This window comes from Acomys minous (assembly GCF_964271855.1).
Source record: "Acomys minous genome assembly, chromosome: 8".
Classification (NCBI taxonomy): domain Eukaryota; kingdom Metazoa; phylum Chordata; class Mammalia; order Rodentia; family Muridae; genus Acomys; species Acomys minous.
In genome coordinates this window covers 101,818,129-101,832,966 of record NC_140489.1, presented here as the reverse complement: position 1 = coordinate 101,832,966, position 14,838 = coordinate 101,818,129, and the positions used below count along the sequence as shown (strand labels likewise).

General features: G+C 49.6%; 1 protein-coding gene across 2 annotated transcripts in view; it reads left to right on the top strand.

Annotated features, from left to right (window-relative positions):
* Window positions 1-1,099: 1,099 nt before the first annotated feature.
* Window positions 1,100-14,838, top strand: part of EFR3B (EFR3 homolog B) — a 78,796-nt gene continuing 65,057 nt past the window's right edge. Inside the window, exon 1 of one of the 2 annotated variants that reach the window (XM_084792599.1) lies at window positions 1,100-1,330. In XM_084792599.1, the coding sequence (XP_084648725.1) occupies window positions 1,324-1,330 (7 nt within the window). In that variant the 5' untranslated portion in view covers window positions 1,100-1,323. The remainder of the gene's footprint in view (window positions 1,331-14,838) is intronic. The other variant, XM_084792598.1, reaches the window with a different exon arrangement.

The following is a 14,838-nucleotide window of genomic DNA, read 5'->3' as shown; positions in this document are numbered from 1 at the left end:
GGAAGCAAGGGTCAAAGAAGGGAATACACTGACCTATTATATTAGACTCATAGCATAGGGTATGTAGGAAACAGAACAGAAATTCTCTTCTCAAGGGTAAATAAAGTATTAATAAATGAAGGTCAGCCTGGGCGTGGTGGCACACGCCTTTAATCCCAGCACTTGGGAGGCAGAGACAGGTGGATCTCTGTGAATTCAAGGCCAGTCTGGTCTACAAAGAGAGGTACAGGACAAGACAGCTAAGGATACTACAGAAAAACTGTGTCTCGAATAATGAAATGAAATGAAATGAAAGCCATTGCATTATCTTTCAGGTTCTTCTCTAATTTCTATGGTCTGTGAGAAAACGAAAAACCAAGAGGCAAGAGAATAAATTAAGAAATACAGAAAGGCCAGGGAAACCGTAGGCAGAGATCGCCAGGGCTTGGGGCGTTGGCCTGAGGTTTCTGTCCCTTTGTGTCTGCTTCTTACTGTCAGGTCAGATGGAAGAGACCAAATCCAAATAGGTTCTGAGGCATCCCTAGAGAGGATGCTGAGTGCAAAGCTTGCAAATTACAGGAAATCTACAGAGGAAAAATCAAGCGGATTTCCTGTTGCCCTTGGGAATTGGGAGTGTACTGTATTTCCTGCATACCTGGCCCAGGTAGCAAACACTTAAGAGTTTAGAGACCCACGGAAAGAGGAAGGGTATGTCTCAGTTCCGCTTCTTGGCGCCTCTGGCTTAATCTGAGCAGCCTGGATAGATCTGGAGGAAGAGTGCACCTGCAGCTTCAAGCGCCTTCCTGAACTCGGGGGCGGGAGTGGGGTAGGGTGGGGCGGAAGGGTGGTCATCAGTTTGGAGGACACGTCAGCGACTCTCGTAGGGGGTTGAACCGAGACCTGGAATTCGTATGGAAGATGCTCCGGGTGATCGCGGCAACCAGAACCTAGCCTCACTGGGGCGTGAGGTTGGCAAAAGGCTTGCCCGGGCTGGGGAGGGGAGCGGGGCTGGATTGGAGGCGGGGCTCTTCGGCAGCCCGCCAGTGGCCAAGGGGGAGGGCGTGGCGGGACACAGCTCCGCCCCCTGCGCGCCGCCTAGCCTGCGGACGAGGGCAGGAGGCGGCGACCAACCTTGGTTCTGAATGGGCGGGTGGCGTCCCGCTCTGTCCCACCCGTAGCCGCCACCTCCCCAACCCCCCCACCATCGGCTGCTCCCGCCGCGCCCGGGTCTCTGCCCGCAGCCGCCTGAGCCCGCCGGGCTGTAAATGAAAGGCAGGAGCGGCCGGGACTAGCTGCCAGCGACGCGGCGACGCCGGCCTCCCGGGAGGCGCGCTCCCCGCGGAGATGTACGGTAAGGAGGTCCCTGCGCCCCAGCTCGGGCCCGCAAACTTCCCGGACGCGGACCTTTGTCCCCCGGAGTGTCCCCGAGCCAAAAGCGAGAGCACCGACTTGGTGCCAGGCTGGGCTGTTTCAATCGCCTGTGAGCGCGTCTGTGCGGAGAGGACAAAGATGCCTCCGGCCGGGGACTATCTGGTCCCTAGAGATCCTTTGGGCGGGCGTGTGCAGGCGCTGGGGGCGGTGGTCCGTCGCCGGGTAGGGACCCTAATGGTCGAGAGGCACCGGGGTTTGGAAAAGCGAGTGTCTCCGGTGCTGAACTGACAAAGAGTGTTGGTGAAGGTGATCGTGTGACAGTATTTGCAGAATTAACAAAGAGGCTTGTGCTTGGGAGTTTGATGCACGAAACTGGTCCAGGGTAGAGGGGAGCTGCTCACCGCCAGCCTGATGCGGGGCTCCTTGGATGTGGGAGGCGGCGCTAGCAGTGCAGGAGCTGGGGAGCCAGCCAGCGCTGGGTGGACTTGGCCTCTACCTAACCCGGCTGCTGGTGGTATGCAGGCTCCCCAACTTCCAGAGTGGCTTGCGGAAGGGAAGAGATGATGCTTCTTCGAGGGTCTCTCCCAATTCCTCAGCCAACGCCCCCACAGATGTGTGACAATTCCAAGACCCTCAGGGTGCACGGCTTTGCTTGCTTGTTTACCAAGAATTCCTCCGGTTCTGCAGGCAGTGTGGATGAGGAAAGCGCTCCTTGGGTCCCACTTTGCGGCTCATGAGAGTGGAACACTGGCGATCTGGACCAGTCTAGGAATGGGCTGCCTTGCAGAGCTTACCAAGGCTGCAGGTGTGCGAGTCTTCCTGTGGGCACAGTCTATTAGAGCCCAGGTCCCTGGTAGTTATTTTGGGGTCAAGAGAAGAATTGGAGCCGTGTTCTCCCTCTCCTACTGCAGGGTAGAGGCTCAGGCTGCACCTGAGGGGTGAGTGATCTAGAAGAGCCCGTTCCCAATTTAACCCATCTCTAAGGCTGCTGGCTGCCTCTGAGAACAGACCATGAGTCACAAAGTTTGTTGGCACAGAGGAAGCTGAGAGCATGCTGAAAAGGCTCAGCAGTTGGTGGGCCCCCTATTTAGAAGACAAAGACTCAACTTTTCCCCCCCCCCCGAATGGCATCTCCTTCCCTGGCCATTGATCACACAGCTACGCTATTGATTCCTGTAGAGATATCAGCAGGTCCTCAGGGCGAGTATTAATTCCCTTGGGTGAACCAAATAGGGGAGGGGAGACCCCTCAGAGGCTGGACCTATAATCAGTGAGGACCCTGAAGGAAGGTGACTGAACTTTGCTTTGCCTGTTGGGAGGTATAAAGAGCCATATACCTCTTTCATTCTGACTCTTCCCCCTCCCCTCCATTCTTTTCTGCAGAGGGAGCAGTCTGAAGCTGCAGATCACTTGACAAAAGCATGTGACTGCAGGGGCACCTGCAGCAGGGAAGGAGTTAGGACAGGCCCATCAGTATGGGTGAGAATTGGGGTGAGATGGTCCCTGCTTTGCTCCTGTTGGAAGAGCTGGCTACAACAGAAGGATGAACGGGCGGGGGGAGCCAGCCTAAGTGCGTGCTATTTTCAGATGCACCACGAAATTTCAATTCTCTTTAATAATGTTTTTATTTCCCCAGATGCAAACAGAACAGGGACTAACCCTGAGTGATTCATAGAAAGGCTGTGATGAAGGGCTCCTGGAGAGGTGCCTACAGCCCAGGAAAGTCACCTTAGTGCTGGGTGGGAGCTGGCCCCCTGCAAAGCCAAGTCTCTGGAGTTCCAGAACCTGCTGCTCTCCAGGCGGGGCTCGCTGGCCTGCCTGCATTTTAGTGTGGTCTTGCCTTGGTGAAATGAAGCTGTAGAGCTGTTAGCACTCTCTCTAGTAGTCAGTGGTGATCAGGGGGAGGAAAGAGGGCAGCTGGGCCACGGTAGTAAGCTCCAGGTTAGCAGTGCTACACAGGGAGAAGCTATCTACACAGGGAGAGGCTATCTAAGAAAGAAAAGATGTGACCAGAGTAGAGAGAGGCGAATGGCATTATGGACTTCCTACTGATTGTTCTTCTTTTGCCTAATTTTCTAAGTGACCTGTCACGGGGATATGGATAGAATAAGGCGAGGTGACACCGGGCCTCTGGGCTCAGTGCTGGTCTGCTGGCCCCCTTCCCCTAAAGTCTCAGGTGAATGCGTATCGTAAGATGCCACCAGGCATTTTATGAACTGATAGTAAGGACATATATGACCAGAAGCTACTCAGATAAAGGTGACCTTTGACCACGCACCTTGGTGATTCAGACCCTTGAACTGTGTCCTCTCTCACTGTGTACCTCACCCCTTGCCAGCTCCTGAGAGATCTTCATTTTCCTTCTTGTCAGTGCCTGCCTTACCTTTGTCCTCCATAGCTTGGTCATCTTGTGTGGCTCAGTCTGGCTCCTTCCTTTGCCCCGTAGGAGACCAATGGCCTTTTGTCTTTCCTGGAGGGCACAGTGGGATCTTAGACCTGGTGTCCCACCCTAAGAGCCCTTCACAGCTTTGTGGCCTTAGGCAAACGGGTCATGTCTCTGAATTCTATTTCTCTATAAAATGGTAAAATAACCACCCCCTAGGTCTGTTGTGCTCTTCAAAAACCAAACAACGGCGTCAAGAACTTTATAAGAAGCTCTGGCGCTTGCACAGCAGGGCACAGAGGAGCCTGTGCCTTTGGGGCCTTTTCAGAGCTTTTCTTCTCTGCCAGCTCCTGTAGAGGCCTGTCTAACCCTCCTCTCACCACAGCCTAAACAGGCACGCTACCGTGACCTTGCTAACTCTGAGCCATTGAACAGCTCCACTCTTTCTTTTTTTTTTTTTTTCCCGAGACAGGGTCTCTCTGTGTAGCCTTGGCCATCCTGGACTCACTTTGTAGACCAGGCTAGCCTCGAACTCACAGCGATCCGCCTACCTCTGCCTCCCGAGTGCTGGGATTAAAGGCGTGTGCCACCATGCCCAGCTTCCACTCTTTCTTTTCTTCTTCTTTTAAGGCAAGAGTCACACTATGCACTCCAAGTTAGCCTTGGACTTTTCAGACTCTCACCTGTGCCTCTGAAGTGGTGGGATTACGGGCCCATGAAACCAGGCCTATCCAGGCTGCTGCTGCCGTTCACTCAGCTCCAAACCAGACACTGTGTGTGTGTGTGTGTGTGTGTGTGTGTGTGTGTGTGTGTGTGTCTGGGGAGGGAGAGGGGAATTCAAGATAGAGTTTCTCTGTGTAGACTTGGCTGTCCTGGACTCTCTTTGTAGACCAGGCTGGCCTCGAACTCACAGGGATCCGCCTGCCTCTGCCTCCCGAGTGCTGGGATTAAAGGTGTGCGCCACCACACCCACCTACCTCAGTCTCTTCAATGGCTTTCCAAAGGAACACAAGTTACTTCCTATAGTCCTGTTTGTTTGTTTTAATGCATGTGCCACCATCTGGCCCAGAGTCTTGACTGTATCTCTGAATGTGGATTGACAACAGTCATAGAGAAGAAAAGTACTATGTCCTAGGGAGGGGCAGTCCCTAGACAAGGGTTCTGCAAAAGTGGATCCCACTTTCTTTTGGATTTAACGAATTCCTCTCACCCAGGCCAGAGCCTTGAGTGTCCCACTTTGCCACTGAGGTCAGATCGAGTTTCCCGAGAGGTGCCTCTAGGGACAGCCGGCCACGAAGAGTGAACACTGGAGAGGATTTCCCCACCACACTGTGGTGTGGGCACGCTGGTCCCACTGAAGCCAAAACTGCTCTGGCTCTGGCTAATCCCTCTGTATCCTCAGCTGTGTCTCCCTTTCTGCGTTGTAAAGACAGAATGTTCACGGTAGGGAGAGCTGGGGTGCCCGCTTTTGAAACGACGTTCAGTGCATCCCCTAGATTCTGTGCAGCTGTTGTAAATGGAGCAGGGAAACTGTGGGGCCAGGCTGACTCTCCTTGAGGTGCAAAACTTACTTTTGAAGAAATCTGCCTACTTGCCTGTCTGCTTTTCTGTTTCTTTGTTTCCTGTCTCTGTCTCTGTGTCTGCCTCTGTCTGTCTGTCTGTCTGTCTGTCTCTCTCCCTCTCTCTCTCTCTCTCACACACACACCACACACACACACACACACTCACACACACACTCACACACACACTCATCATACTGACCTTCCCCTGCAATGAGCCTCCTGCAGCTCATCATCCCATGCATGGCTTCAGCACTACACTGCACTGCTCTACTCTGCACCACACTGCACTACACTGCACCACACTACACTGCACTCAGCTGTGCACTACACTACACTACACCACACCACACTACACTGCACTCAGCTGTGCACTACACTACACTGCACCACACTACACTACACTGCACTGCAGTACACTGCACTGCATTGTACTACACTGCACCACACTGCACTACACTGCATTGTACTACACTGCACTGCACTACACTACACTACAGTGCACTACACTACACTGCACTACACTACACTACACTGCACCGCACCATGCTACACTGCACTGTGCTGCACTACACTGCACTGTGCTGCACTACACTGCACTGTGCTACACTACACATCACCGCACTACACTATATTACAAAACAAAAACCCAAAGGAACAAACTGTGAGCTGAGCTGGTGGCACATGGCTTTAATCCCAGGACTCAGGAACCGGAAGCCGGTGGATCTCTGAGTTCAAGGATAGCCAGGGTACTCAGGAAAACCCTGTCTTGAACAACAGAAAACAAACAGAAGAACCAACTACTGCCTGAGACCTACGGAAGCTTCTGGGTTCTCTGCTAGTTTACACGGATGCTATGATTTTGCCCCTCGCCCAGATCCTGTATCCTTTCTTTTTGCTTTCTTTCTGGATCCCTGCTGTTTGTCACTCCCGGCCAGCAGCAGTGAAAGACCACTGATGACCACCTCACCCAGTTTTGACCCCAGCTCTTCCCCTCAGGAAACCTTGACCCGGAGCTTTTCTTAGCACGCGCGCACACATTCACACTCACGTGCTCTGAAAAGAACGCCCACCTCACTATAAAATTAATTTGAATGACACTTGCCCCCCATTTTTCTCTTTTCCTTAGTTCTTCTCTGCTTCTGTCATACTTAGGGATCTATTGCTGTGAAGAGACACCATGGCCATGGCAACACCCCGCCCCACGCCCACTCCAAGACAGGGTTTCTCTGTAGAATAGCCCTGACTGTCCTGGAACTCTCCTTTTAGAACAGAGTGGCCTTGAACTCATAGAGATCCACCTGCCTTTGCCTCCTGAGTGCTGGAATTAAAGTGTGTCACCACGCCCATCTGACCATGGCTACTCTTATAAAGGACAACATTTAATTGGGGCTGGCTTACAGTTTCAGAGTTTAGTCCATTGTCACCACAGTAGGAAGCATGGCGGCATGCAGGCAGACACGGTGCTGGAGAGAGAGCTGAGAGTTCTACAGCTGGATCCAGAAGCAGCAGGAGATTGTGTGTCACTGGCTGTGGCTTGAGCATATGAGACCTCAAACCCCTCTGCAGTGACATATTTCCTCCAACAAGGCCATGCCTACTCCAATAAGCCACACCTCCTAATAGTGCCACTCCACTCCCTATGGGCCAAGTAGGAAACTATGGGGCCTGTATCTGTTCAAATCACCATATCTTAATTTTATTTTTGTACGTGTGTGTGTGTGTGTGTGTGTGTGTGTGTTATATGTGTTTATGGTGTGGGGAGGGCATCCATGCACGCTGTGACATGTGTATGGAGGTCAGAGGACAGCCTCAGGTGTGACTTCTCGCCTCCCACCTTGTCTTGTTTGCCACTGCACTGTGTGTGCCAGGCTACCTGGCCTGGGAGCTTCCAGGGTCTAGCCTATCTCTGGCTCCCATCTCACCCTGAGAATGCTGGGATTACAGATGCATGCTGCCATGCTTAGCTTTACGTAGGCTCAGGAGATTTGAACTCGTCTTCCCCTTTGAGTCTTAGTTTTTGAAAAACGGCAAAAACAAACAAAACTTACGCCTTATAGCTTAAGAACAGTGCTTGGTATATGTTATTCCCCAAGTCAAGCAAAGGAAGCTTAACTTTTAAAAAATGACTTCTATTTTCCTTTACTGATGCTAATAATAGTGATCTTTCTAGAGAATCTGTAATATAGCTAGCTATACCAAATATTGTCTGGACACATGTTATATGTATTTGCTTACATAGTTGGAATTACTCATTTTAAACAAGTCTGTTCTTTCCCACATGGCATATATGCATCCTCCCCATCCTCAAATTAATGAGAAATTCCCATTGTTACTTAAAGTAGATATTTATATGAGGCTAGGTAGCTCAGTGGTCAAGTATGTACTGAACACACCTGACGCCCTGCATTCAGTCTCCTGTTACTTAGCTGTCTGTTGCTGTGATAAGTTAGTTTAAAAGAGCAAGGGTTTATTGACACAGTCTTGCAGGTGTCAGTCTATGATCAGTTGGCCCCTTTGTTTTGGGGTCTGTAGTGAGATAACATACTATGGTGGAAGGTGGTAAGGAACCTGCTAACTTCAGAGTGGCTGGAAGCGAAGAGAGAGCTCAGAGGGTGGGCACAGAGTCCCAGCGCCTTCTCAGGGGAAACCACGCCCCAGTGACCGGAACCTTCCATTAGGCAGCCTCAGAGATTGCACCACTTTTGAAAGTGGCAGTTGAAGACTAGGCCTTCAGGATTCGCATATAAACTATAGAAGATCCCAGCACTGTGTGCGCATGCACACTCGTGAACATACTTATGGGTAGCCATGTAATATTTATATATATTATATGTATATGTGCATTATAATGTTCAAAGTTAAGCATACCTAGTTCCTCAAACAACATTCCCCTGTGATGAAAATGTTCAAAATCCTGTCATTCAGCACACACACACTATATATATATATATATATGGCTGGAGATGGCTCAGAGGTTAAGGCACTTCCAGAGGATCTAAGTTCAAATCCCAGCAGTCCCATTAAGTGGCACACAACTGCTTATAACACTGATTCTCAATCTGTGGGTCGTAAGTCCTTTGGGAGGTCAAAGGACCCTTTCATAGGGGTTACCTAAGACCATTGGAAAACATAGATATTTACATTATAATTCATGACACCAAAATTACAATTATGGAAGTAGCAATGAAAATAATGTTATGGTTGGGGTCACCACAACATGAGGAAGTGTGTTAAAGGGTCGCAGTGTTAGGGAGGCTGAGAGCCACTGGCATATAACTCCAGCTTCAGAGGACCGCTGGGTTCCATAAGCATGTGCACTCATGCACATAGGTGAAAATAATAAAAACAAATTTCAAAGTACTCACTCTATACCAGACATCTGCCATGTTAACTTTTTTGTGTACTACTGTTAAGTGTCTGTTCGTGGTGTGGGGGAGGGGACGCACATCGTGGCATACTTGTGGAAGTCAGAGGACAAGTTCTGCAGAGTTGTTCTCTCCTCCTGCTTCTACATGGCCTCTGGGGATCAAAGTCTGACAGCTAGGCTTGGGCAAGCCTAAAAAAGGCAACCCTAGGTTTTTAACTGAGAGTGTCTGGCCTGGAACTCACTATGTAGATCAGGCTGACCTGGACCTCAGAGGCCCTCCTGCTGGGATTACAGGCCAATGCCCCCTGGCCCCAGGCTGCTTTTTGAAGGCTGTGCTATGCTATACCTAATGGAGAAATACCTGGTACTGAAAGCTTTTTCTGAACTCTAGACTTTTCCCTTAGAGCATTGTTGGAGATTGTAGGCAAGGGATGAACGGAAGTGCATAAAGCATTTTAGAGACCTGTTACAATGGTCAACATCACAGATTTCAGTTTGTGTAAGTAGCGCTCCTATTGGCTATCCTCTGGGACTCTCAAAGGCTGTAAACACTGGGGGTTAGGGATGTGGCTGCAGTCCGTGCTGGGGCCGAGAGTATGGCCGACAGAGCACTTGCTTAGCATTCCCGAGGCTCACCTTCCTGTCTTTGTGAATCTGGTCAAAGCATTTATGTCTTTTCAGCTTGCATTCTGAGTGTGCAGTCTATGTAGGCAGTTGGGTATGCACACATGTGCACACCAGTGTGCAAGAGGCAGAGGTTGACAGTGTCTTCCTCTACCACTTCCCGCCTTATCTTTTGAGGCTGAGTCTCACGGAGTCAGAAGTTCATTGCTTTCGCTAGGCTGCCTGCCATTGACCCCGAGGGATCCCATCCTGCTCTGCCTCCATAGAGATGGGGTTACAGACAGTTCTACCATACCCAATGTGGGTTCTGGGAACCTTGACCAGCCCTCAGGCCTACGTAGCAAGCACTTCACCAGCTGAACCATCTCCCTAACCCCTTAACACATCTCTATTTTGAAGCATTTACATTTCAGTGAATTATAAGAATTTGGGTGCTGTGTTTATTGAGGGCATTATTTGTGGTATGCCAGCTATGTGTGATATGAAATGGGGTATTCTAGGGGACACAAAAATATATAAAGGTCTCTTGTATCAAGATTGTGACTTGAGGAGATGGTGAGATGGCTCAGTATATAACCCCAAGACTGAAAACTTGAGTTCAGTTTCCAAGACCCACATGGTGGATGGAGAGGACCAGCTTCCACTAATTATCTTTCGACTTCACACACACTAAATAAATGAAATAGACATCAATTTATACTTTTGCCTGTTTTACAGGGGTGTGCTCAGTACATGGTACATCCTTATGAAGGATAAGATTATTTAGCAAGGTGACATGTAACTTCGCCCAGTGCTCTGCCAGCAGTATCTTGAAGTAGAAAAGACTTGTAAAATGGACACTAGGTGTTGACTTAATCTTGCCTAAATTCTGTAAATCGAAACTATCATTTCTTTTTCAATGAGACAACTAAGGCATAGAAAGTTGAATAAACTTGCCCATGGCCGCCTATTTTGGGATACAGTTGAGATCTCAATTTGGGCTTTCCGACTCCAAATGCCATCGAGCCAACCCTAGAACATTCTAACCTTCTAGAGGGCAGAGGCCTCCCTTTTTTGGTGCCCACTGTACCATACTCCTCAGACCCAGACATGGAGAGTTGGGAAAAGCAGAGGAGTAAGGAAAATGATAAAGTTTCTGAAAGTGACACACCACTGTTCCGTGCCTCCAGGCATCTACAGACTCTCACTTCCCGGTGGGGTCGGTTCCTGCCACCTCCCCTCTTATCCTTGGTTTTGTCAGAGAAGGGCTCAAGGAAGAACCTTGGAGGACTGCGTATGGATGGATAAGTAAGAAGCCAGGCCTGGTGGCACACACCTTTAACCCCAGCACTCAGGGAGGCAGAGGCAAGCAGATCTTTGTGAGTTCCAGGCCAGCCTGGTTTTTTACAAAGCAAGTCCAAGACAGCCAGGCCTACACAGAAAAACCCTATCTCGGGGTTGGGGGTGGGGGAGGGGGAGACTAAGTAAGAAGTAAGAAAGCCACAAAAACAGATGTGCAGTGGGGGCGGGTGGGGGAAGCATGGGATGGAAATGCACATGTGTCTCACAGACAGACGGGCAGAGCAGTGGGGCTGGCACCTCCAAGACTGCCATACAGTGTCAGAATGGCAGCACTCTTAAAGAGGGTTCCTGACCTTGGTGTTGTGTGCCAGTACTTGAGACAGAGGCAGAAGGAGCAGGAGTTCAAGATCACCCTAGGCTACGCAGCATGTTGGAAGTCAGCCTGGTCTATATTGATACCCTGATTTAAAAAAAAAAAAAGAGTCTTGTGACCAGTGTTTGGTCTGGACAGAGAACCTTCTGGAGCAAGAGATACTTCTGTTTCCCTGAGAGTTTATCCTATGGACTAGAACTTGCCCTCCAACCTCAGGTCTAAGCAGACTGGATTTAGCTGATGCTACCTCAGAGGTGCGCTTGGAGCAGGCTGTGTAGAGCAGGTCTGAATCCTATGTGGACCTCATGCATAGACTGTGTACCTATTCCCTATATGGGCCTGGCTGGGACTAGGGAAAGGACAACCTAATAGTCTTGTCAAGTCGCAGGACTCTGGACACTTAATTCCAGCCGTTTGTATGTTTTTGAGACAGTCTTGGGATGTAGCCTAGGCTAACCCACAGCTGATCCGAGATTTCAGGCAGGCACCACCATGCCTGGCCCGGCTTTCTTCATTTATAAGTTGTGTGAAGGATTATCCCTAAATTACAAGAACACTTGCACAGACTTCGCCTGAAGATCTCTTAAAACGACATGATGCCAGCCAGCGTCTCCTAGCTTCTCACAACCTGAGCATGAAAGAAACTTCTAGAATGGAAGCATTGAAGAAGGTGCTGGCAAAGTCCAGAGCTCCACCACCAAGCCTTCTTCAGAATACTTTATCCTTTATTGTTTATTCGTTACTTATTCCTCACGGAGAATGCCACTTATTTCCCGGTGCAGCAGATCCGTGAGCCTCCTGAGCACACAGCCCTTATGGAGCACACAGTCTATGGAGCTCAGTTCTGTTTCCCCTGTGGAGAACTCTGGCAGGCACTGAGAGAACTCGCAGGTTTGCACTGAACTTGAAAGCCGTGACATGTGTCATTTGTACACGCAGATATGACTAGCAGGCCTCGAGCTCGCGAGCCTGCCAGCCCATGCTTCCAGTGTTTGAATAACGATGGGCCGGGAGCCTCGCTGCCGTCTGAGGCAATCACAATTGTCGTCCTGATTGTGTTTTCCCACACCGGTGATAACTGCAGAGAACAGACCCACATGAAACCACCTGGCTTCCTCTTCCACTCTGAGGTCTCAGTCCTGGGAAGCAGCCTTTGGTTTCCTCTGAGATGTGGCCAAGGAGGCCAGACCTTTGCAGATGTTTACTCTTGGGGTTATTGAAGCTCAACACTAATGCCACAATCTCTCTTTTCACAAAGGAGGGTCATCTAGTGGTCTAAGTATGGGTAAATCTTTATTTTTTTTAAATTTCCGTTCCTATCGCTTCTATAGTCTATCTCAAAACAATGATGGAATGGCCCTTTGAGGCAAAGGCAGTAAATTTGTTTCTTGGTGCCTGGAAGTGTTGGCCTGAGTGGCTGATGAACGACCAGCCTCTGCACCTTCTGTCTGTTGGGGGGCAGGGGCGGGGAGTGCACTGTGTGTAATCACTGAGTCTTCGGTTGACATTGAGCTCCTGAGAATGCGTGGCCTGAACCCGGCAGCTGGTAACGACAGGAAACCCATCTGAGCGACCGGAAGCTACTCATTAGGACTGCTAGTAATGTCTCCTCCAGAAAGCACTCTTGGAGAACGGAGCTGAGTGTTCTGGAAAAGCGTGGGTGGTGCCGGGCATCGGCCACACTGTCCTTCTGCTTCATCAAGGACATTTCTGGAGTGTGTGGGGGCGGGGAGTTGGCCATCGGGACCGATTCGGGCTCTGTTGCTGTGCGAATTTTGGGCAAGATTCTCTACCTCCCTCAGCTTTAGTTTTTAACCATCTGTAAATAGAAGAGCTGGACTGGATGGTCTGGAAGGGTTTCCAAGCTTACAGCTTGTGAAGTGACTGGCAAGGCTGATTCATCCCCTGACCCAGGCTTCGGAGGCTGGTGAGCACCCAAAGCCCGGGTCGGTGCTGGGGAATGGATGGCGTAAACAAACGAGCCAAGTAGGAACCAGCCAGCTCAGGTTCTTTCTGTACCCTGGCGAGGCATCAGCTTCCTCACTGGCAAGGCAAGAATAACGGTCTTCTGTACTCAGCCAGCATGCTAGGCCAACAAATCTCATCCAAGATCCTGCTTGATGGGTAATCCTTTCTACATTTCTCCTTCCCACCTTCTTCTTCTTCTTCTCCTTCTCCTTCTCCTTCTCCTTCTCCTTCTCCTTCTTCTTCTTCTTCTTCTTCTTCTTCTTCTTCCTCTTCCTCTTCTTCCTCCTCCTCCTATTTATTATTATTATTATTATTATTATTATTAATTTTTATGTGTATTGGTATAGGGGTGTCAGATCCCTTGGAACTAAAATTACAGCTGTGAGCTACCATGTGGGTGCTGGGAGTTAAACCCAGGTCCTTTGGAAGAGCAAACAGTGCTCTTAACCACTGAGCCATCTCTCCACCCTCATGGATAGAGAGAATGGGAAAAGTGTTTAGTGGGTAGAGTATCAGTATTTTAAATGAAAAGCACTCGATATGGATGTAGTGATGTCTGTAAAGCAGTGTGAGTGGACTTAATTCCACTGGAGTACACTTTAAAAGAATTACAGGACTGGATATTGCTAAAAGGCACCATGGAGGAAGTCAAGGACCCCCCCCCCCCAGGCACTGGCACCAGCCAATCCCAGTTGAAAGCATTGTAACAGGATGTTCCTGATTCGGGACCTCGCGGGTTAGATATGAGCCAATCAGTTGCTAATGTGACTATAACTAAGGAAACCAGCCATTGGGCCCTAGCCTATCAGCTTACGGCTCCTGTGATTGCTCCATTTCCCACCCAATCAAATTAGAAGATAGCACGCCCTCTTAGAAGTCCCCTAGTTCCCTATAAAAAAGCCAGCGTACCTTTTTGGCCAGGGTCACCCCCATTTTGTGTGGATGGTTGACCCTTGTATGCAGGCTGTCTCTGCAGAATAAACGCTCTTTGTCTTTACATACTGCCGAGTCTGGGGTCTTCCTTTAGCGATTTTTGGACCCTTACTTAATTTAAATGGGAAAGTCCTTTGTATTACCTAATTTACATTTAATTTCTTTTCTTGTGTATCAGTGTTTAGCCTGCCTCACATATGTCTGTGCACCATGTGTGTGCAGTGTCTGCAGAGGCCGGAAGGGGGCATCAGTGATTGATTAAATAAGCAGAATGAGCTGATTGGCAATGAAGCTAAAATATAAATGCAGGTTTATTAGAAGCAGCACAGGAAGGGGAAGGGAAGGGGGAGTACGCGCTGGGGGTGGGGAGAAGGGAAGGGGAGCGGCTAGGGAGGTGGGGGATAGGGGACTCCGGAAGCAAAATGTCAAGGGAAGCCCCTAGGTAGAGGGCAGGCCATGCCAGCCACGCCCTGCAGCAGGACCTAACATCCAGATCTTCTTGAACTGAGTTTATACAATTGTAGGCCACCATGTGGGTGCTGGGAATTGAACTTGGGTCCTTTGGAAGGATAGCCAGAGCTCTTAACTGCTAGGTCACCTCTCCATCCTCCCCACTTTTGAGGCAGGGTCATGCTAGTTGCCTAGGCTGGCCTCTAACACCTTGGCCCAGGCTACTACCTCTACCCAACCCCCCCTCAAGCAGCCAGTGCTAGGGGTATAAGCTGTTGTACCCAACTTACATAAATTTTACCACAATTTTACAAAAGTTTTGTGAGCATATGTGAGTGTGCACAGGGCACCACTTTTTTTTTTTCACATCTGCTCACAGCCTCACCAGTGGCCATGCGGATGACTTGGTGACAATCACACACTACTTAAGGATGTTCATAAATGAAGGCTCCCAAACAGACACCTCATATTCTTTTGATTTCTGGAAAATTCCATCTCTAATTAAGAATGTCATTAAAGGGCCATTTTTAAAGAAATGAAAAAAATT